We start from the raw sequence: 24,272 nt of genomic DNA on the forward strand, positions 1-24,272 counted from the left end.
ATGAATTATATGTTCTGCAATGTTTTAATATAATTTGGGGCATATACAGTACACTAACACAGTAATGGCGAACCTAGTACCCAAACCTCATTTAATCGCAAAGTGCCAGCACAGCTATTAAAGCAGTAACTTATTGCTCCCCGCCCTGTCACAGCTTTCATCCGTATTGGCGTCCTCAGAGCAGGAGCACCAATGATAATCTAATCTCTTCTCACTCTTCCTCCAATACGGGGCATCACTTTAATATAGTGCTGAACATGGGAGGTCCTGCCTGGGCTGCTGGAGGAGCCCAACACACCAGTTGTGGAAATATCTAATATTTCTTTAGCTCACAAAGCATTGGCCAGATTAAGCAGTCTAGATATGGCTACAGAGATAGCAGCATACTGGATGGCATAATTATACACATCCTGATAAACATGTACTGTTCCAGGCCACAAATACCCATCTCAATCACTGTAGAATGTTTCAAAAGTGGCACCAATCAGTGTGCAGCCCAGTCACATGTAGCATGCATGGACTTCCTGGATTCAAAGATTTTAAGATGGAAATACAAGTTCAGGTAAAAAAAAAAAAAAAAAAAAAAGTATATTTTCTACACCAGAAAACAAACGCAGTGCCAAATCTCCGGTATGGTACAATGTCTACTGCAATTTAAGGATATAAACCAACTGCATCCACATGCTGTGTTTTCAATCTGCAACATGTGTTTGCTGTGGATCGCAAAGGTTGAAATTCAGGAAAGGCACAGAGAGATAACTGGCACGCTTTATAATGGTGAAAGTAGGCACAGTAAAAAAAAAAAACCTCCAGTATATAGTAGTATTCATGATATAAATGATACACATCTTAAATGTTGACGCTGGATTTTAATAAAGTAGTGGCATTAACAATGTATTTAACACTGCCGGTATAAAAGTATAAGAATTTTATACAGTAACCTTTGATGTCACATCCATATATACTTATACAATTAATTACAAGTTAGATTTCCTAGAAGCAGCAGCAGTTCTGGCATTGGGCAGACTTTACTTCTTCTTCAGGAGTTCAGTCATTTCTGGTACCGCCTACAACAAAACAAAAAGCAGTTAAAGATCTTAAATCTGCTCACAAGCTTGTGTTTTTCCATGAATGTGACGGAATATACCGCAGAGGTCCCCACCACCAAGTTATTTGGGAAATCCAGATGAAAAATCTGTTCCGCATAACATAAGGCAAGAAGAAAAGTTACGTTCAAGACACTTCTGATAAACTCCCCCATTGTTTTTGTCCATGCGCTTTCCTACAGTTCCATGGATAGCACACAGACAATTCATGTCTATTGAGTGATGCACATGATGGTGGTTTCGGATGATCCATGTCAGTGGATTGGACAGTGTTTGGAGTGTCACCAGACCAGAACAAAACCTAACAAAGAAAAAAATACAGTGCATACTGGAAAGAGGTCCAATAACGTTTGTGTGCAGGAGGATTTAGTCATAGAAATCCCAAACAAGAAAGTTGTTTTCTACCAATGGGTCTTGTATGAAGTACTCAAAGACTACTGAGGTGTGCTGTTCCGATAGGGGGACTGTCATTGTAGTACAGTTCTGGAATACGCTACAAGACATGGGACCGTATTTTGACAGTTGATAAAAGCACTGACATACACGCTGCTAAATGTGTAAATAAGAGTCGTATGGGGCAGTGTGGTCCTCCGATAAAAACAAATCTTTCAATTATTTATAATATCTATGTTTCCATCAGGTGGAATTAATCTTCTCCTACAAAATTTATTGAGGAAATAGTCTACATGTTGTACATGTTAAGTGACTGTGGCTTGGATCCTGCCAGCAGGCGACAGTTCAGAAGAAGCATTAAGGGCTGGCACCACTGCCTGCTGTCCCCTGAAGATTACAGAAATGTAAAAAGGCAGAATTAATGGCAACAAGTCACTAATAACCAGTGTGCTTGACATATAAATACAGAAATGCTAACACCTTAATACTTAACACAGTAGAAAATGATGGTGTGACCTACACAATAAAAGTACAGCAGTAGTATCCCCTTCATTAATATGGAATACCCCCTGTACTAATGGATTAAATATGCATCTATATCAGCAGATGCCTTTAAGAGTTAACAACACACAGATCAATCCCTTTTACTGTAATGACCTACATGTACAAAATATAAAAATTACCTTAAATAAATCCGCCACCAAGCCATAATCCGACACCTGGAATATTGGAGCCTCTGGATCTTTGTTTATGGCAACAATGGTCTGAAAACAGATAGATAGCAAATAGTATAGGTGCAATGTGTGGGTGCTTGTAGTTAAAGTGAATAAAAACCTCTCTCTTACATCCTTACATGGCGGCTCTTCAGTAATATGTTGCAATTACTAACTATCCAAACTTTGGAGCTATGCTATACATCACAGTCGCCAAATGGAGTAAAAAAAATTTTTTAGAAAAAGATTTTGGCAAACACGAAACACGTTGTTCAAATGTATTATATATATTATTAATATTTAATTAAAAAGATTATTTTTATTTTTATTAATATTTTAAGAGGAGCAGTTTCGTTCTAGTTGCCACAAATCCAAAGCCATCTGTAGTGGTGGGGGGCACAGTATGCCTACAAAAATAGCAGGAAGCCGCAGGCATAAGTGTTATAATTCAGCCGACAGCTAGATGACGTAGGCCAAAGAGGTGTGAGCAAGCCGCAGGACACGCATGTATGTATCCGCCCACCTCGACTCGCTAGACACTCTCTGCCTGGTTACCAGGCAGAGAATAAATGTTCATCTTTCCCTTTTCGGAGCAGCAATTTTATTACCTGAAGAAAGGTTGCCCTTATGCTATAAGGGCTCTATGTTCCTGCACGGAACTGAATTTTTTCAAACAGCGGTGACAGGTTCCCTTTAAACCTGTCACCAGGAATGTCATTCTTTGCTGGGGACATAGGGAGTAGCTGCAGCCTGTGTGTCTTAATCTCCCCATACATTCTCGTTCTCCTCCATCCCCCTTCTCAATGCCCATGACTGGAAGTGGGGAGGGAGCTGGATGAGAGGAGGCTAACACAGGCACAAACAGGCTGCAGCAGCCACCTTATATAAACTACTGAAATCAAACAGAATGCTGACAAAAGACTTTTTAAAATCGGAATAGCATATGCTACCACCATGCTGTCACCCAAAAAAATTTCTGCAAACACTTAACACACACAAATCAAAGTTAATACAAAGCCTTTCCATATTATACTGGATATTTACCATGTATAGCAGGTAAATGTCATTCTCAAAAAAATAAAATCCAGAACGAAAATCTTAGACTGATCACATTTTTATCTTTTTTTTTTTTTTTTTTTTTTTTAAGCATGAAGCCATAATAAAGTTAACGTTAAAGGGGTTGTAGCAACTTAGGTTATCCCCTTTCCACAGGATAAAGGATAACAAGGTGATCAGTGAGGATCCACCTCAACAATCTGGATCCCAAACTCGCTAATGAATGGAACGGCAGGAGGAGCAGGTGTCCTTATGCTCCATTCCATTCTATGGGAGCGTCACAGATAGGGGGGCTCAGCAGTTTCCTACACTACCATAGCTGCTCTATGGAAGCAGGATGAGCTTCTTTAGAGCAACGCGGGTCCCTGATACATAATCAATGAGAGATCCCAACTGTTGGACCCTCACCAAGCACCTGGTTCTTTCCCAACAGTGGACAGGACAAGTTGGTACAACCATTTAAAGGTCTCTTTGCAAATGTTTCCTGCAGCATTGTACCGAGATGGCCACCGTTCAATCAGCCCCAGGCCCCGGTGTGGGAGGATTACATACAGCCATGCTTATTAAGGGCCGAGAACTTACAACACAGCTTCATGACCGAGGCTTCTGCACATACCCAGCTTTATACACCTATATAGTAAGAAATTCACTAGGTATTTTGGATAAACTTTATTAGATTCGGATTTCCAGTTAACACATTTACAAACAAGTTTTAGTGCATCTTCACAACTTGTAGGAAAGTTACAGGCAATTCAATTGAAATTAAATTCCAAATATTTTCTGAGCAAAATAAATTAAATATGCACTTACCTTACTGTCCTTCATCCCGGCCAAGTGCTGGATGGCTCCAGAGATCCCAACAGCAATATACAGCTCCTGCAAGTACAAAGATCCAACTGACCACATCATACATACATCAGCCAGAATTAACCCCTAACAAATTATTAAAGGAGATGTCCCAAGAGCGTAAAAAAAGCCTCAAAATGACATAAGTGAAGCAGGTGGTACATGACCAGTGCACTCAATCTTTGACTTAAAGAGGACCAGTCACCCAGAAATATGGCACTTGCTAAAACGAACGCTGCAGTGATAGAATGATAGCATTATCGGAAACCTCCTATCTAACACTGCGGTGGAGTACAATGTCAACGCCAGACCGCTCTCAAAGCTGTCTGGTGTATTCATGAGGGGGCTGGATTGTGGCCGGGTTTAGGGATGGTGACTGCTGCATGACGTGCAGCAGTCACCGTCAGCCTATGGAGCAAGTGGGGCGGTCCGGGGAAGAGGCAGCACCTCGGCCCGCCCCCCTCATGAATACACCGGACAGTTCTTTGAGCGGTCCAGCGTTTACATTATACTCTGCAGCGGTGTTAGATAGCGTTATTGGAAACGTCCGATAACGCCATCATTCTAACACTGCGTCATTAGTTTTAGCACTAGGAGCTGCTTACTGCAGTAAGCAGCTCCTAGTGCCGAATTTCTTGGTGACAGTTCCTCTTAAAAGAGGACATTGGGTAGCCTCATGTCTGAGTACAGAATGTCAACACTCAGATGCTGATTGGCTGCCCTGGTCACATGCCACCTTTATGAGAGATTGGAAGATGCATTGTTGGAGGGAAAACAAGATCCATCCACTTGATTTACATGCATTTGGGGGAAACCCAGGAAAACCCGAAGATCCCTGTGGTTTTCACCTCTACGTGTAAAAGTGTTACATAGCATTCACTCTACTGTTGACGTGTATAACCTTCCCATCATTGACTGTTTCCCACTTTTAAACTTTAACTCCAGATTTTTTATAAACCCTCTTGAGATGAATATTGTCAGTGGCTATATACATACAGATGCGTACAGAATCCATCTACCTTAACAATTTTGGGCCAGATTAATTTGTGCCACAATTCTACTTTCCATAGAAATTTAAAGGTTTTAGAAATGGACAGGGCTTAAGATGAGACACTATGCTGATAAATGAATAGGTCCACACAAGTTACATAAAGAGAGCAAGCAATGAGCATGGAGCACTTCACAACATAAAAGTTTAAGTAGGTGAGAGGAGGAGGCTGAATATAGGGTGGGAGTGATTTCTACTTTCTTATTAAGCCCCTTAAAAAGCTCTGGGCTGACAGCCTCTTTCATCCTGAATTACTCAGCTCGGCCTTTAGCTGCAGGAGAACAACGTTCACAAATTGATTCGCAAGTCCTTTGGGGCAGCCGGAAAAAACATTAAATTGCTGTAAAATATTCATATGTCAGAGCATTTGGCTGAAAGCAGTTGATGTTCTGCTCCCTGGGGGTTAAACATAAAAGCTATTTGGCCGGCATGTTCTGGATCCCCCTTTAATCCGTCTCATTAACTCTTGTACTGACAGATCAGAATGTGTGTGTACACCTTCATTTAGAGAGCCGAGCCGTACATGCACCAAAGGCAGTGGATGTACCGTGTCATTCTAGTGCAATCTCACTGCCCAGTGTTACAGACATTACTCAAATCACAGCAGCTTGATCAGTATTTCACTTAACCCCTTAGGGGACACACCAGTTCTTGCATCTTTTTTGGTTGTTGCATACCAAATGCCATCCCTTGGCCTAAATAAACAGCTATATACTACTGATGGTACACCCAGGGGGTCATTAGTTACTATTCTATATCAAGGACCTGCAATCACACTTGTGAGGATGCAGATACCCAACAAAAGTTCCTGTCCTCCTAAAACCAATTTGAGGTCACGGTCACTATTGACTCAGCAAATAAGGGGTTAAAGGTTCCTGAATCTGTGCTTTTACAATTCACTTTCTGAAGACAAATTAACAAAAGTCTTGCCTACCATGTCCCCATGTTAAAGCGAACCTGCCTTTAGGAATGTCATTTTAGCTGGTGACAGGTTCCAATGCTGACAAAGGCATTTTTAAAATCAGCATAGCAGAGTCCATTGGCACCTGTCACCGGATACAAATGACATTCCTGGTGACAGGTTCCCTTTAACCAGCATAGTTTTTAATTTCCTGAGATCTAGGCTTTAAGAGCAGATGCCCAGGTATCTTGTGTTACACTTGGGCTAGGCTATCTAATGTAAGTCAGTCTTCTCTGAGAACACCAAATTATTGGCAGCTATTTATACATGCAGTGTCATACAGGAAAGGCTGGGAATTATGCAGGACTGTCAACCAGACTCCTGAGCATAGAAAGAACAGGGATTTACATGAGTAAAAGTTTTACCAAATCTTGTTGCACTAAACATCATTCAAAACAATTCCTCAGATAAGACTGACAACGTGACAGGTTCCCATTCAGGGGTGTAACAACCACCGCGGGGCCCGCAGTATGAAGGGGACAGTAAAGCAGGAGTTGAGGGGGGAGGGGTAAACTTCTCCAAAAGCCCCCTAATGTCCTGTAAAGCCGATGCAGTAGTTTCTTTACAGAGGCAGCACTATATATGATATTATCATCAAGCTGCCTGTGTAGTCACCCTGGAGACCTGGCAGGCGGAGAGAAATGAGAGCACAGGTGCCATGCAGGTAAGTTACGTTTTTATTTTATGACCGCCCTGTTCATAGTGTGTTGGGGGTGGCACTGTATATAATTATTCAGGGGGCCCTGTGCATAATCAATTATTTAGGGGGGTGGCCATATTGATCAATATTAAAGAGGTGGCCCTGTATACAACTTATTGCAGGGGGGGGGGGGTCCCTGTATATAGTTAGTGAGGGAAGCCCATATATGGTTTGTAAGGAAAGGGACAGTACTTTTTTTTTTTTTAATAGTGCTAATAATATCATTGTTATGGGATTCCTTTATATCATTAATTATAATATTAACTGGGGGGTTATATTTATTTAAATAGAATAAATTGAACACATAGAATATATTACAATTTTAATGGTTAACAGTGTATATTTCATGTATTTGTGTAGCTAGGGGTATACATAGCTTAGGGGTGCAGTTCTTGTGCTATCTTTAGAAGCACAGTGTGGAAATCTGCTGCACGGAGCTGAAGAAATCTTATATATATATATATATATTTTAAGTGGAATGGGGGGGGGGGGGGGGCTTCCATTCAGAAATCTGCGATGGGTCCCAGCCTCTCCCAATTATGCACCTGTTCCCTTTAATGACAGCTCAACATACAATACAATATATGCATGCAGCATACTGGTGACATACTTACAGGTGCAACAATTTTTCCAGTCTGTCCAACCTGCATGTCATTAGGCACAAATCCAGCATCTACTGCGGCACGAGAGGCACCCACTGTACAGAATAAAAATGTTACAGCAACCTCTAAACAATGTCATTATTTTAAAACCTAATGAAGGACTTACATTTAGCACACACAACTGTGCAACACCAACACAAATCGGGGCAGAACAGGACCTGCCCTATAATTTGCTGCGCTTAGAAACAGTTTGATGAGACACGCTCTTCTCACTGCATGTGACCGTGCATAATAGAACTAAATGGCGGCCTTGTGCTAGCAGATGTTTTGGAGTCTAACTCACGGCCACCATTTATGATAGTGTCCATGAGGCCTAATGCACACAAAAGACCCTTTTACTTGTGCTGTATAATAGGGTTTTATATAATACCAAACCAGGACAGTATAGGTTCATTCATTCCTCTATTAGGCACTGGCAACTCTTCTGCCTAGTCTTCCCAAATATAGGTGTACTATAACCAATGGGATGCAGCACCTCCGTAACATTTATATATTAACCCCATGTTGAGCCCTCTGAAGAAACTCAGAGTATAGTTGAAACACATCAAGGTGGGGATCCTGTGGGTAACTAAAAATGGAGAAAGTGAGGAGTACTGTCCGACCTGGAAAACTTATGTGATAACAGCAGTTCTTTCCCCTATATCAACCCTGTAGATGAAAAACTACTTCTCACAGCAATGTTTGTCCAATTTGTATCCAAAAAACAGTTTTTTTCCCCAGAAGTTTCTGTTCAATAAACTTTATTGAAAATATTAAGTATCAATAAGCATGGTGCATTCCGAAGTTTAACCTTATGGAATGGTTATGGGGTTGTTACATTTTGCACACACGCTGCCTACCTGCACCTACTACATTTAGAGACCAGCAAATCTGGAGTAAGAACATGGAGTAGTTAGCTAGTGACAGGTTCCCATTGAGCCCTTTTAACTAACGGACAACCTTCTTTTAATTAAAGATTGTTTCCCTCATATCCCCATAAATCAACTTTATCTTATATTCCCTGGCATCAGAGCAGGTGTGTCTTGCTTTGCCAGCCCCTCCCATCAACTCCTCCCCAGGTCTCTTCTAAGTATTCAGCACTTCATGTCATGTGACCAGGTTGATGCCATCTAAGTTCCTATTACATCTGCAACTCTCTATCCCATGTATGTATCTGATCATATGAAATCACAGCAGCCTCCTTGGACTTCTACACCTCCCCATCCTCCATGGAGGCTGCTGTGATTTGATGTGATCAGATACATACATGGGGTAGCGTTGCAGATGTAACAGGACTTTAGATGACATCACCCAGGCCATATGACTTTGAGTGCCCAATACTGTAACAGAGCACAGCAGCAAATCAATGTACAGAGCCCGTCAATCAGGAACTAGGAAGTAGGGCAATGCAGTAACCACTCAATATTTGCCTGAAAATTCTGGGAGTTGTAGTTCAATTTCTTATGCCACCTCTCCATACTTTCTCTAATATTAATGTGAAGGTGCAGGGAGTTGTAGTCTCCATCTACACTGTCCCCTGATAATATATGACAAAACCTTGGATATTTTGGGAGCTTTAGGCAGTTTAAAAGAAGAGAACTACCTGAAATTGTGTGCACAGTTTTACACTAAGTATTGATCTAGAATCGCAAATTCTGACACAATACTCCCTTAAACAACTGTTTAAAAAAAAAAAAAAATTATTAAAAGAAAAAGTAAAAGAGGAAATCGTAGAACTTCCAGCACAATTAGCAATCAGCATGATAATGAATTTGGGGACCACTATTAATACACACAGACTCCTTACCTGCTGCATGCAGCTGATCTGCCAAGTCATACAGCAATTTAAAATTATCTCCACTCTTCAGTCCCCGACCTAGGATTGGAAAGGTGATGGAAACAGAAGGGGGGGGGGGGGAGAAGTCGATTACTGGCAGTCCCCGGCTTGCATACATATACATTGTGATAATTGTTTTTTTCTATTTTTTTTTATTTGTAAAGCTTCATTCAGACAGCTTTGATAACTCCGTTGAATTGATCAGTGAGGTACTGTATATCAACAGCATCCAGAGGTTACTCTGTAACTACGGTAGAAGTTGTCGGTAGACTTTCTTTAAGTACAATCGACAATCAAAATCAAGCATGATAAAGCGGGACGCTTACTCAAAGATCCAGTGTGACTGTGGTAATCTTCTTATATTTGTTATCCATGGCCTCCTTCCTTCTAAAATCAACTTTTAAAATGATGCTAATGACACGCTGGCGAGTGGTTCCCTGGTTTATCATGATGGATGTTGATGGTAGATTTTCTGTATAAGAACTACCAAGATAAATGTATTCTATTGTTTCCATATATTGTAAGGGCACTGTGGCACAACTAATAATATTATCTCTCATCTGACAAAAGACAAGTTTATGTAATCAGAACATTCCATCTAATAATCCTATCTCTTAATCTAAGCACATTTCCTGATTAGAAATAATAATAATAATGGCATCTAACAACATATTCCTCATATACGAACAAAAGAAGGATGGGTGTGTGATACTTATCCCAAACCTGTTTTGAAGATCAGAAAGGGGTTGTCCACTGTGTGTGCATTGAGAACCACGAAACTACAACTACCAGGTAGTGATATATAGCTTTTTGTAAACAGATGGGGCAGCCATCTTACCTGGACTTCTCTCTCAGTATTATGTGTTATGCTTTTTTACAGAAACCTCATGGCCATACACAGCAACAGACTGAAGCCAACTCAACAACCGTATATATACTCAAATATATAATCTAGTTATTCAGTAAAAAAAATCCTAAGTAGTCACCTTTCCGACAACCCCCCGCAGGTCCTCTTCTTTCGTCTGGCAGCGGCTGGCAACATACTGGGGGCGGAGCTTGTTAACTATATACTGGAGGCGGAGCTCGTTAGCTATATACTGGGGCCTGGCCTTCTATGTACTATGGGCTAACTGACTTTCACTTTAAATAGGGCCAGTGTGGATGGTAGGACAAAGTAGAACTGCTGCTGAAAGCTCCCGACAGCTCAGCGCACCCACACAGCTGATACAGACAGGAGAATGAGGAGCTGTACACTTACTGTGGAGGGGCTGCTGACCTGTTCTGTATATGAGTCCAAGTAGTGCAGATACCAGGACACAGCCCCTACCCGACCTGATGCAGTTTGTCTTCAGCCGGGTCAAATGGGCGGAGCTACTGGAAGCCACACCCACTCCACATGTCAATGTTTCTGGGCTATAGATGGTGCACATGTGAAAGGCTGGGGCTGTACCAGAGGAAAGTGTGACATCCATAGTGAGTAGTCACATCAGTGTAACATCAACAACAGCTTGGTGCCAAGGCAGACTTATACGTTGTGTTGCTTAGATCATCTGTATAAGCTGCAGAACCGAGGCATTTTATATTTGGAAACTCTGTACTACCAGTATGTGTGACCGTACCCTTATCCAAATAACACCTCAGCTTTATTCTTTGGTTCGGTACGATCGCGGTGATACCAAATTTATATAGGTTTTATTGTGTTTTAATATATTTTCAAAAATAAAACGAATGTGTACAAAAAAGAAAAACATTTTTTTGACATCTTCTGACGCTAATAACGTCGGGGGAGCGACGATCGTAATAAAGATGGCGGCGCCCACGCAGTGGGGGTTAGCTGCAGCCCGTGAGCCCTCTTCATACATTCCCTGTACCTCTGCGTCGTAGAGCTACGGCGCAGAGCGTTAAGGGGTTGTCCAAGTTTATTAAAAAATATTCAGGTGGGCTTAATAAATGAGGGGGAAAAGTCTATGTATGTGTATATGCACATGTCCATATCGCTCTACGTGTACACTTACCTCCAGAAACAACAACCTTTGCACTGGTAAGTTCTGGGCGGTCACTTTTTGTCAAGCTCTGCTGTAACCACTCCGATTTTCCAACCGCTGCGGGAGGAGTAACTACAACATCAAAAATAATATTTCTGGTGTTTTTTTATGCCATATCTGGGTAGGTTACGATTCATTAAATGTGTTTTCCCATGAAGCAAAGTTAGGCCCTATCCACGGGATAAGACCTAGCTTGCTGATCAGTGGGAGTCTCGGTGCTGAACGGTCATTCGCAGCTGTTTGCTCCACTCGTTCTCGCAATTTGCGGGGGTCTCAGTATTGAGACCCCCACTGATCAGCAAGTTAGGACCTATCCCGTGGATAGGGCCAAACTTTGCTTCGTGGGAAGACCCCTTTAACAATTAATTAATATAAGCTGGGGTATGTTTTACATACGCTATTCAAGAATTTATTTAAAGAAGAAATATTTTTAAAAAAGGGGATATAGCAGTGTGAAAAAGGTTTATGGTATACAGTTTATGATATATACTGGCATACAGTTTCCAAGATACTTACTGAACTAATAGCATAGGTTTATAAGATCTTTGCTTGCTATTATTTACCTCCTTATGGATAGAAAACCTGGTCATGTGACTTACATACAGGTATTTTTTTCAATAAAACATGGCTCTTATATTTATGCTATAACTGCCATAAACCCCTGTGTTTCCCTTTATACTTGTATTTTAAATAGCATGATAACGGTTTGTTTTCACTTACGTTATCCCCTATCCACAGCATAGCAAAGGAAGGCAAGCTAATCTGTGAGGGTCTGTCTGTTGCGACACCCAAGGATGATGAGAACGGGTTCCCCAGAGCAAACCGGAGAACATAGTATGGAAGTGATGGAAATAAACAAGGCCTTTTTTATTGGATTTAAAATAAATTATATATGATGTAGAAGAAAAAAAAAAAAAAAGAGTGGTGCATTATGAAGGTTATTATATATTGCAGGGATGTTTTAAGACACCATTTGTCAGCAAGTGATTGTAATATATATATATATATATATATATATATATATATATATATATATATATATATATATATATATATATATATATACACACACATATACACACTTTGGACAAAGGTTCAGAACTTCCTACCATTATCAATACTTGCACTCCCTCCTGAACTTGGAGCCACTTCAAAAGATGTGCCTCTGACAGTGAGGACCTTTACAGATTCATCCGACTTGACTGTGCACAAGGCATTTCCTATAAAATGTAAGCAAAGACACGTTAGCTATTGGTTTTATATTATTGAATATAATAGACTTTCCATTTAGTATGTCTCTAGCAAAGATCAATGACTGAGGGTAATTGTAGATTACAATGTATCTGGCCTATCCACCTCGCAGCCATTTGTGTTATGGCTGAAAACACTGTATAAAAGTCCCATACCCAGAGCAGCAGCTGGGATGGGGGAAGCTGCCAATTCTCCAACAGCTGGTGGTGGACATCATGGTTAGACCCCCAGCTTACTGACTGGTGGCATCCCCACCAAACATTGTCCAACACCCATGTTCAAGCTGTAGCACTACATCTGCTCATCCCCAGCAGAATGAGAGCCATTTGGAAAAGTGTCAAGGGAAATGGTCTGGTTTCCAAGTATTTTGAGGAACAGCAAGCCAGCTGCCACGCGTCTTTCTTAGGATTGATCGACACATACCAGTACTTTAACAATAAAATTAAAATAAAACTAATGTTGTGACCATAAGTGAGAGAGCAGTAACATTATAATAAAGATGTGACAGGGTGCACGTCTACTATGGGACAAGATACTTGTGTGTGACAGCTGCACCAGGCAGCCTAGGGCTTTCCACCTGGGACAGTGTTGGTGGAGCTGGATATTGTACAGTGTCCTCCCACTGAGATTTCTCATCCCAAGGACACGGATTGTATGTTGTTGTGACGAGCTCACAGAACAGCAGGATGTATGAATTTTTAAAGGGACATGTGGGGGGATGAGCATTTGATAGTACTTGGTAATGGGGGATGTACAGATGGGGCGAATTCGATAACCATACATTTTTCCAAGCATAAACTTATTGGCAACATCAGAGCAGAAATATGGAACCGTTTCTTTCTTGTAGATAAAAACTGTCATTTTTGGGGGGGATTATTACCAATCATAACATAAAGATAACCAAATCAAATCACAAATTACATGATAAATTAATCTTCAACATATACAATAAATATTCAATATTAGCCTCGTTTACTTGGCTCGTTGGAGTTACTCTATAATCACACTGTATTATAAAGAAAGTGCGAGCGGTTACAAAGAATCAACCTGTAGCTATAGAGAACAAATGATAACTCTCAAATTATGCCCAGTCATTCTGGTTACTTATCCAACCTATTAATATCTGCCTGGCTCACACTGTTACATGGCTTATCCATTTTTTTCTCCCCACCTTCAAAAACCCAGAACTTTTTTTATCGTTCTGTATACAGAGCTGTGTAAAGGCTTGTTTTCTTCATTACAAATTGTACTTCCAAGTGAACATATTGAATAATTTATAACAGGTAATGAGAAGCTGGAAATAATTCCAAATGCGGTGACGTTGATGAAGAAAAAAAAAAAAAAAAAAAACACACACACACACACACACACACACACACACACTTCTTGTGGAGTTAGTTTTCACTGCTTTTTTTTGCACTACAAACAACTACAACAACACTGCTTTATCCTTTGGGTCTGTACGATCCTGGGGTTCAAAGTTTATATAGGTTTCATAGATTTTTAAAAATTAAACCTTTTGTACGGAAAAAATAACTTTCTTAATTTTGTACAGACTTGTGTAAGGAGTCATTGTTTACAGGATGTGATGACGTTTTCATTGCTATCATACTTGGGATCATACAATCTTTTAATTACTTTTTCATTTCAAATTTTATGTATTGCAAAATAGCAAAAAAGTGCCACTTTTGTCACTATTTTCTGTTACGGAATTCACCCTCAGGAATAACCATTTTTATATACCGGGCATTTTGGGATACAGTGGCACTCAGCTCTCTGGGGAGGCAGGAGGCGACAAGTAAGACTGGGTTCACATATTCAGTTTTTCATATGCAGTTTTCAAAGCCAAAGACAGGTGTGGATTATAATGGGCGAGAATATATAATCAAGAGAAGCTGCTCCTCCTCTTTTTCACTCCACTTCTGGTTTGGATATCAAAAACAGCATCTGAAAAACTGAATGTGTGAATGCACCCTGAACTTTATTTGTTTCCAATCCCTTATAATGAATGGCAGGACCACAGTACAAACACTTAAATCTCTTGTGTGACCCCTTTTTGCTCATAGATGAACAGGGCCTGTGCTCCTATTGTTTGAAGATTGCATATATGGTTCTGTATTTAAATTGCATCTACATAGAGAGAGTTTTACTGTAGTGTAAACAAGGATTTTAGTGGTCTGGGTAAAAGTAGCATAAATCATTTAAAGAGCTTGTAAATAAATTCCTCATAGCTAGGTGCCGGTACATCTCCGCTATTTCCTATGTAGGCGCGCGCACGATCGTGCGCACGCAGCGCCGAAGCCTCTTCCGCTCTAAAGTTTAAAAAGTGTTAAAACCGCGATACCGCGGTTTATAACACTAACGAAAGTAAGTATCGGCACCAGCTCACCCTGAGCTTACCCCTCCCATTCTAAATGGGAGGTTTCCTTTAAGATCACAACAGGCTTTTGGTTCGGTGATCTACAAAACCAGAGATACCAGCAGCTAAAGACATAGTTGGGAATGCAATCTGCAGATGAAGATCCAATCCCTGCATGTCCAGTTCCGTAGCTCACAGAGCCATAAGCTTGATGGGACCCAAAAGATTTTAGTTATCTTTACTATAAACACAAAAAGTATGTTCCCAGGTACTACAGAACCAAAGCTAGGGACTTCTGAAAAGACACCATAGCTGCAACCGCTAAACTTTATTCATATCATGTAAAAATTGGATGAGAAATTGACAGTGGGCTGTGATTCACATTTGACAAACCTATCATCCTTTAGAAATGCTGGGTGCCCTGCATAACTTCTGTCACATCAGACAAGGTTCATGGGTGCTGTTGATCAATAACTATCAACATAACATCAGGAGAGCACAATGACCATTACAGATTGAAAGAAAATCTGCCAAACCAAACAGATAAGAACCCCTTACATCACTGCAATTACACTACAGCAAAAAACTCTCAATTATCTACTGACAGAACGTTGATAGTAATCATTTCTTTGACTAAGGGCACTTGTACCCTGAAATGCATAAGCCAAACAGACTGCTGCATGGATATATATTTTTAACACTTACCATCACCAACATAATGAAGTTTTAAAGAATTGCGGGATCACCCATTTGCTGCATTGGATATATTCATCTGCTTTTGGTCATCTTAGTGGCTTACGATAAAATAAGTCATATAGTCACACAGCAAACTGGCCAACACCTCTATGTATATGACTCATTATAATATGTAATATGTCCTGTAGATTAATCTTGTTTGCCCTGGTCAGTGAAAGTAATTGTGTGACAATTTGTAGTATACATGTATAAACTTAAGCAATGAAAAATCTTTTGGGGTTGAAAGCATTCAAGAGTAACTGTAAAGTTAGTGGTTAAAAAATAGTGTTAGCGCAGCTGGGGAAAGCTTTTGACAACAATTCCAACGATGCTTCTGGCTTCTCCCTATTCTGAGATATAGGGCTAATAGATCCTCTCGGCTTCTCCTGAAGTGGACGGGACTTCCTGGTTGTGAAATCAGCTATGGGCAATGAGTGCAGAAAAAGGCGGAGAAGACAGAGCACTGGATCTCTGCATCATAGTTAAAACAATCATACAGTACTCAAGTACACCACAAAGAAATAGATACAGCTGCACATAGCTTATGAGTGTTAGAGAATGGCTTACTTTAGCTCAGTGCAGAGTTAGGTAGAAGTGTTTATATGTGTTCTTTAAAAGGGGTTATTTAATTAAAAAAAAAAGGGCTGCTTTCTGTAAACAGCTTCTCTGAGGTAAAGGTAGTGTGTGGGAATACAGCTAAAGTAAATCCACCATCAAAATAAATCCTGATAAACTGAAGGTGGAAGGTTTTACCCATGGCCTCCTTCCAAAACTTTGCTAATGAGCCACAAGGGCTTTCAGGGAAGGTTTAACAGAGCCCCTCAGTTCTGCAGATTCACTGGCTGTTACGCTGTGCAAGGAGGAAGGGTTGTAACCGCCTCTGAAGCTACCCCACTGGTAACACTCCTCCCCTTCTGACTCATTAACATATATTTTAAAGGTTTATTCCAGCTGAAAGGAGGCCATGAATAGATGATAAAAGAAGATTACCACAGTCACAGTGCCTGGATCTATGATTGAACGTCCCCGATTTATGATGATGTATTTTGATGGCAGATTTCCTTTAGCTCTGGGCCCCAGCACTTGCCCAGGTATACCCAGTCCTGGCGCCAGCCTTGCCTAGATCTAATAACCACTTAGTAGTATCATTACGGATTATATTTTGTCAATGGCGAGATTTTCACCCCATGTTTCTTATTAGCAGAGGAGTCGACTCCATTGATTTATTTATCTGTAAACCACACAAATCATGGTCAGACGTGGAATTGTTTTTGATAGAAGCCATGTTTTGCAACCATCAGACAACCCCACACATTTTTTGTATTAAAAAAAAGGCTTCACGAGAGCATTCACTTGAGAGGGCTCTTCATCTCACCGTTATCTGTGACTAATGTAAGATGGGTAGTGGTCCAACATTTGGCATCAATAAGGGGGAATGTATGAACAACTGTTAATACTTCCTGTCATGCAGAACAAAATGGTGTGATTACCAAGTTGTTGGCCTCTTAATTTGGGCAATTGTGCACCTGAATGAAATGTATGCCGGTTTCTGCCTTACATAAATTTCTGCTATGACCTGTGACTGGCTAGCGATGTAACTTTTTATTTCTTGTATGCCAGAAAACTGTAGTACAGGGCATGATAAATGCTCCCAATGAATAGGAGCTGAGCTACAATTACATGGACAGCCACAAGGCAGCCAGAGGAATCAGCTGTTATGGCTGCCTATGAATAGATCATCAATATCAATAAGCCCTGTGATTATGGAAACAGCCAGGCTCATGTGGCTCCCATAAAAGTGAATAAAACGAACCAGTACAGCACAGTGATCAATGACATGCGGCAGGTCCCATTCACTATAATGTCATCGAAACGACTTGGCACAACAAGCTCAGCCTTTTCTATATTCCATACATTTGCATTTAACCACAGCCTTATGTTTTTGGCCAGAGGCTGTGTGGATTATAGCAGAGGGCCTCTATATACATGCAGGACATGGAAGAAGGAACCACATCTCATGGACATTTTATGCATATCTTGTTGCCAAGACTGGAATATCCCTTCAAGGCATGTGGGCTTATCTTGGATTCATATCAAATCTTAATACCAATACATTTATGTGAGTGAGAAACAGTTTAGAATATTTTATAATGATACCATATCAGATTATATACCACTACACCTCACTGTAGACTATGAAGGGAATACGTAGATATGTTGTAGTAGGTTCCCTTTAAAAGTGAAATGTTATTTTATTATAAATTGCATTACTTGATCCATCCATACCTGAAAGCTGCAGATTTAATGTTGGACAAGGAAAGATGAGGGAAAACTCTAGACATATATATTTTCTAAAGGTATTAAAACTTTAGAAATGTGGTATCTCTGTTCATATTGAACCAAAGAATAAAGGGGAGGAAACATTTGGACCACAAAAATGAAGGCGGTAAAAGCAAAACATTCCATGAAATATTTAAATGGTTTTATTAGGAAGCACAATTTGTCCTGCAAAAAACAAGCCCTCATACAACTCTAAGCAATAAACAGAAAAGTTCTGGCATTTGGAAGATGGGGTGGGAATAAAAACAAAAATAAAAAAAATGGCATATGGTTAATATACCCTCTTGCTCCATTACAAAATAAATTTAGAACTACAAAACAAAGTTCCAGTGTTGAAGCCCAATGTAAACTAACAAAATTCAGTCAAATGATCCCTCTGCTGACTGCTTTATTATACAGAACATAACATAATATAAATAGATGAAAAAAGTATAACCCTAGCTATAACAAAAAAAAAAAAAAAAATCTTTGTAGGTTTCTTACCAGCATAGATTGTCCTTACAAATGTATCCGGTGACTTAATATCGATTACATCCGACACAGGGGCTACATCAAGCTTTGCTGCTACTCTGGGCAGAAGACTCTATAAAAGATCATTGTATAATCATTGTATAATGTATGTCTATTTATTCAATACAAGTAAACAAACTTCACGCACTTGTTCTTTTCTTATATGGTTTTTGGAAGAAAGCAGCCAGGTTTTTCAAGCTCTGGACAACCCCTTTAAGGAGCAGATGGAGAGCCTAATGTTGGCAGGACCATACTACACAGTGTTTGAGTGTCATCTGCTAACTTGAAAAAAAAAAAAAACATAGGTCCATATACACTCACCTGCCACTTTATTAGGTACACCTGTTCAACTGCTCGTTAACACTTAATTTCTAATCATCTAATCACATGGTGGCAACTCAGTGCATTTAGGCATGTAGACATGGTCAAGACAATCTCCTGCAGTACAAACCGAGCTTCAGTATGAGGAAGAAAGGTGATTTGAGTGCCTTTGAATGTGGCATCGTTGTTGGTGCCAGAAGGGCTGGTCTGAGTATTTCAGAAACTGCTGATCTACTGGGATTTTCACGCACAACCATCTCTAGGGTTTACAGAGAATGGTCTGAAAAAGAAAAAACATCCAGTGAGCGGCAGTTCTGTGGGCGGAAATGCCTTCTTGATGCCAGAGGAGAATGGGCAGACTGGTTCGAGCTGATAGAAAGGCAACAGTGACTCAAATCGCCACCCGTTACAACCAAAGTAGGCAGAAGAGCATCTCTGAACGCACAGTACGTCAAACTTTGAGGCAGATGGGCTACAGCAGTAGAAGACCACACCGGGTGCCACTCCTTTCAGCTAAGAACAGGAAACTGAGGCTACAATTTGCACAAGCTCATCGAAATTGGACAGTAGAAGATTGGAAAAACATTGCCTGGTCTGATGAGTCTCGATTTCTGCTGCGACATTCAGATGCTAGGGTCAGAATTTGGCGTCAACAACATGAAAGCATGGATCCATCTTGCCTTGTATCAACGGTTCAGGCTGGTGGTGGTGGTGTCATGGTGTGGGGAATATTTTCTTGGCACTCTTTGGGCCCCTTGGTACCAATTGAGCATCGTTGCAACGCCACAGCCTGCCTGTATTGTTGCTGACCATGTCCATCCCTTTACGACCACAATGTACCCAACATCTGATGGCTACTTTCAGCAGGATAATGCGCCATGTCATAAAGCTGGAATCATCTCAGACTGGTTTCTTGAACATGACAATGAGTTCACTGTACTCAAATGGCCTCCACAGTCACCAGATCTCAATCCAATAGAGCATCTTTGGGATGTGGTGGAACGGGAGATTCGCATCATGGATGTGCAGCCGACAAATCTGCGGCAACTGTGTGATGCCATCATGTCAATATGGAATGCTTCCAGCACCTTGTTGAATCTATGCCATGAAGAATTGAGGCAGTTCTGAAGGCAAAAGGGGGTCCAACCCGTTACTAGCATGGTGTACCTAATAAAGTGGCCGGTGATTGTATGAGCTAGCAAAATGCTTTATTAAAACAAATTACGGTCCACATCACATATACATGTGGTATGAGGTATATTTTTTCTGCTTCTTTCTCCTGCAGGGATCAGCGCATCTAAAAGACTTCTAGGGTCTGTCAACTTCAAACAGGTTAGAAGGCTAATGATTAACTCTTTCCATACTAGAGCATATTTTCATTGACTATTCAGCTCTCTGAGGAAATTACCCCATCCACGGACTCAAGACACTGGCCCATATATAGAAAGTGGAACATGTCAACATCTACAGCCATATCAAGTGAATGTGCAGGAACGTGCAGCCAGTTAGCGAAAGCAGAAATGAAGATTTATATAGATATTGAAGAAAAGCAGGGGGGAAAAAGAAACTTTTGTTACACTTTAAAGGAAATCTACCATCAAAATCAATCATGATAAACCATGGACACTTACTCATAAATGCAGGCACCGGATCTTATTATATCGGTTGCTTTCTTCCTTCTAAAATCAACTTTTCGAATTATACTAATGTTACTGGTGACCCTTCATAGACCTGCTCCCTCCCCCTCTGCGTCCTCCGCCTAGTGTAAAGTCAATGCAGCAGAAAAGGAGGTTTCAGCCCACCGTGGGAGGGGTGAAGTGTAACAGCCTGTGAATCTGCAGCACAGAGAGGCTCTTGCCACACCCCCTGCTGTTCTTCTGACTTATTAGAAAAGTTGCTTTTAGAAGGAAGGACGCCATAGATATCAAATATAAGAAGATTGTGTCACACTGTGCCTGGATCTATTATCATGCTTGATTGTAGATTTCTTTATTGGAAATCTACAGCATGGGAGAAGAAGGAGTTAATGTAATAACTAAACAAGTAGAACAATGTTATAGGTCTTTAATTTAAACAGAAAAACAAATAGGCCACTCACCTTTCCAAAGGCGGATGCTCCCGCGCAGATGTGAGTAAAACTAAACTGCTTCTGGGCTTCCAAAATCAAGGGAGTCAACTCCTCTGATAATAAGAGACATGAGGTGAAAATCTCAGCATTGACAAAATATAATCTGTACTGATACTAATAAACGGTTATTAGATCTAGGCAAGGCCGGCACCAGAACTGGGCATACCAGGGCAAGTTCCAGGTCACAGAGCTGCTGGCGGGGCCCACATAAGGCTGCAATGAATCCTTAGAGTAAGGCTAAATTCACACTGCCGTGAGCCCGCCGCACCATAGCACGGCGGGCACACGGCAGCGCGGGGAGCGGAGGAGGAGGTGAGCGCAGCTCACCCCCGCCCCTCTCCATAGAAACTAATGGCGCACGGCGCCGTAATACGGGGAAAGATAGGACATGTCCTATCTTTCCCCGGGCTACGGAGCGGTACGGTGCCGCACGTGTGCTGCACCGTACCGCTCCCGTACAGGGCCGTGAGCCCATAGGAGTGTATGGGGGACGTATATCGGCCGTATATACGTCGGCCGTATATACGTCCCCCATACTGTAGTGTGAATGTAGCCTAAGAGGGGGCTTATATAAAATAAATATGAGGGGGCTGTTTGGTATGATAAAATAGGGAATATTTTAGAGAATTTAGTTTCTGAATGTTTAATGTCATCACTGTAAAGGGGCCTACTGAAACCTGGAGCCAATCCTGGATCTAGGATTATACAGGTGGTCCCCTACTTAAGAACACCTGACTTGCATACAATCCCTAGTTACAGACGGACCTCTGGGTTTTGGTAATTTATTGTAATTTAGTCCTAGGCTACAATAAACAGCTATAACAGTTATCACAGGTGTCTGTAATGAAGCTTTATTGTTAATCCTGGTTCTTATGACAATTCAACATTTTTAAAATCTAATTGTCACAGAGACCAAAAGAATTTTGACTGGGGTTACAATAATAAAGTATACAGTTCCGACTTGCATACAAATTCAACTTAAGAACAAACCTACAGACCCTATCTTGTATGTAACCCGGGGACTGCCTGTATACCTATTGAACATGTTTGACTGAAAAAAGGCTATGCGCCAAAAATTGTGGTGCTTAGTTTAACCCAACTCAAAATAGGTCTAAAGTAGAAACCGACAGTCTTAGGTTACGTTCACACAAATGTATGACCGCCTGGGCTACGTTCGCCACGGTGGAGCGAAGGAGTGGTGACCACTTTCCTTAACGATACATGGCACCGTAACCCATGTATGGAGCCACACCGTACCGGGTCGTGCCAATATAGTTTTACACTGCCCTAGAATTAAACTACACCGTGATAAATCTGGTGCAGCAAAAGACTACTATTTTTACCTATAGCATGGCAGAACCTCAGACACCGGTTGAATTCCCTCTATTGTTTTCAGGTCTACTAATAGAGGTAAGTGAACTTGTGTCAAGTCATTTTATAGGTTGGACTTGATGAACTGATCTTTTTATAAACTTATTTACCAACATAAGACTCACATATAACAATTAAAGAGACACAATAAAAAATGCATTAAATATGACAGAAACACTTGTGTCTTAACCAGATACTAAAAAAAATTCAAACCTGGCAGAAAACCCTTGTATGCTTCATGCTGAGCCACAAACAGTTTGGAAACTCCTGGAACCTTTGCCAACTGCTCCACAACCTGCAAATGTAGACATAATACAGTGAAAATAAACATTTTGCCATTATGAGGACATAAAGCAGAAGGTGTTACCAGAACCCATGCTGCAGCTTCACAGACTGTTACACTATACAGCAGCAATTGCCACCTCCCACTGTGTGCTGAAACTTCCTATGCTGCAGTGAGATTACATTAGGCAGAGAGGAGCTGGGGTGAGACAGTAAAACAGCTTGTGAAGCTGTCAGAATTGGCATACAGCATGGCAGGAGGGTAAATCAAATAAGGGGAACTTGCAATCCCCCATTCTGGTGATTGCATGAAGCCAATGGTTGACAAGCCTTTTTGTTACTTTGTACAATTATCTATGGGGAAAAAAAATGCATAACTTTCGAAAATCCTTCAAAAGAGTTGTCTGATCTTAGTTACCGCTCTTCAGTGTTATATAGGGGATTTCTCCACAAGACCTGGGCTACAAACCTGGGTATGGGTTGTATAGCAGTGTCTGGGACGGAGAATCCTAATATGCATCACAATGTGAAGTAGGTCTTAGGAGGGAAGGGGGGTGCAGGACTGATGATTGCAATGAGCAAAAAACAATCTAGTTCATCTCCCAGCTTTTCCAAACACAGACATAGTGTCAATGTCACAGAGTATAGGGTCAGGTCACCTACCTTGCTGCAGTCTGTCCCGGCCACCAGACAGGTGACATCCCCTCCCAGCTTCTTGGCAGCAGTTATTGCACTCAGGGTAATGGGGGTGACTTGCTGGGTGTCATGCTCAGCTACCACCAGAGTGCTCAGCAGCCTGCGCAGGGCACTGGAGGACTAATGGAGGGAGATGCATTAGATTACAGGAATGTACACACACAGTCAGCCATACTATCACACCATACAACAGCTCTGCCACACGCAGACGGAACCACCACATCATGTAAGGACCGTGTCTCACCCCCCGCTGTGTGCACGTAGTCAGCGCTCGGTACATGCCGCTCTGACAGTCAGACTCAGAGGTGACCGGGACAGTGACGTACAAAGCGCCGGACAGGCACTGGGCAGGCGCACGTATATGACGTCACGTCGTGCCTGTCAGCGCAAGGGGGCGAGGGTCACGTGATAAGGCACATAGGGTGATTGTGTGATGATCGATCATCAGGGCTGTCTGTCCTCCTTATTGTGCTCCACACACTGCACCAATAAGGAGGGAAGCTGCAGCACATCCATCTACATGTCCGGAGATTGTCCCCGGCTTTAGAGGCCCAAAGGCTTCCCGCAATGTTACCCAAGCAGATGTGTTAATATGTGGTTTTATAATGGAGGGAGCGGGGGCACCTTGCACAGACTCCACACTGCAGTGTGTGTACACTAGTATGTACATGCTGAGCGGCAGAGCCCAGTGCCAAAGGGGGGTCATTTTGGTCTCCTTCAGATGACAATGCTATAACTATACCTCCCAGATTTCATAGAAAACGTATTAAATGTGTGGACATTTGTTTTCCTCCTAAGCCACGCCTTTTGTTCTCCCCTAATCTCACCCACACCATATAATTTCCCCTTTAGCGTCCTTCATCTCCCCCTCATATGAAAACCACCTCTTATTGTGCCCTTCCAGGAGCTCCTCCTCTTATTTTGCCCCTTAAT

At 41.3% G+C, this 24,272-nt stretch overlaps 1 protein-coding gene across 1 annotated transcript; it reads right to left on the reverse strand.

The window, feature by feature from the left end:
* Window positions 1–849: 849 nt before the first annotated feature.
* On the reverse strand, window positions 850–23,735 carry ETFA (electron transfer flavoprotein subunit alpha). Its single transcript, XM_072147683.1, has 12 exons — window positions 23,584–23,735; window positions 23,307–23,459; window positions 22,575–22,656; window positions 20,961–21,043; window positions 18,515–18,614; window positions 12,456–12,566; window positions 11,317–11,418; window positions 9,272–9,340; window positions 7,438–7,520; window positions 4,079–4,144; window positions 2,183–2,263; window positions 850–1,067 (listed from the first exon to the last, which is right to left on the reverse strand). The coding sequence occupies exons 1-12, from the start codon at window positions 23,617–23,619 to the stop codon at window positions 1,029–1,031; spliced, it is 1,005 nt and encodes a 334-aa protein (XP_072003784.1). The 5' UTR covers window positions 23,620–23,735; the 3' UTR covers window positions 850–1,028.
* Window positions 23,736–24,272: the final 537 nt, after the last annotated feature.

The sequence above is a fragment of the Engystomops pustulosus genome, chromosome 4, assembly GCF_040894005.1.
Source record: "Engystomops pustulosus chromosome 4, aEngPut4.maternal, whole genome shotgun sequence".
Classification (NCBI taxonomy): Eukaryota; Metazoa; Chordata; class Amphibia; order Anura; family Leptodactylidae; genus Engystomops; species Engystomops pustulosus.

What these genes read in the sequence shown, in the direction of transcription:
- ETFA (XM_072147683.1), bottom strand. Translation starts at nt 23,619, where the DNA reads ATGTACCGAGCGCTGACTACGTGCACACAGCGGGGG. An exon ending in CTACGTGCACACAGCGGGGG is followed by an intron (nt 23,460 to 23,583) that starts GTGAGACACGGT and finishes TCCCTCCATTAG; the next exon opens with TCCTCCAGTGCCCTGCGCAG. An exon ending in TGTAAGGACAATCTATGCTG is followed by an intron (nt 12,567 to 18,514) that starts GTAAGAAACCTA and finishes TACATTTTATAG; the next exon opens with GAAATGCCTTGTGCACAGTC.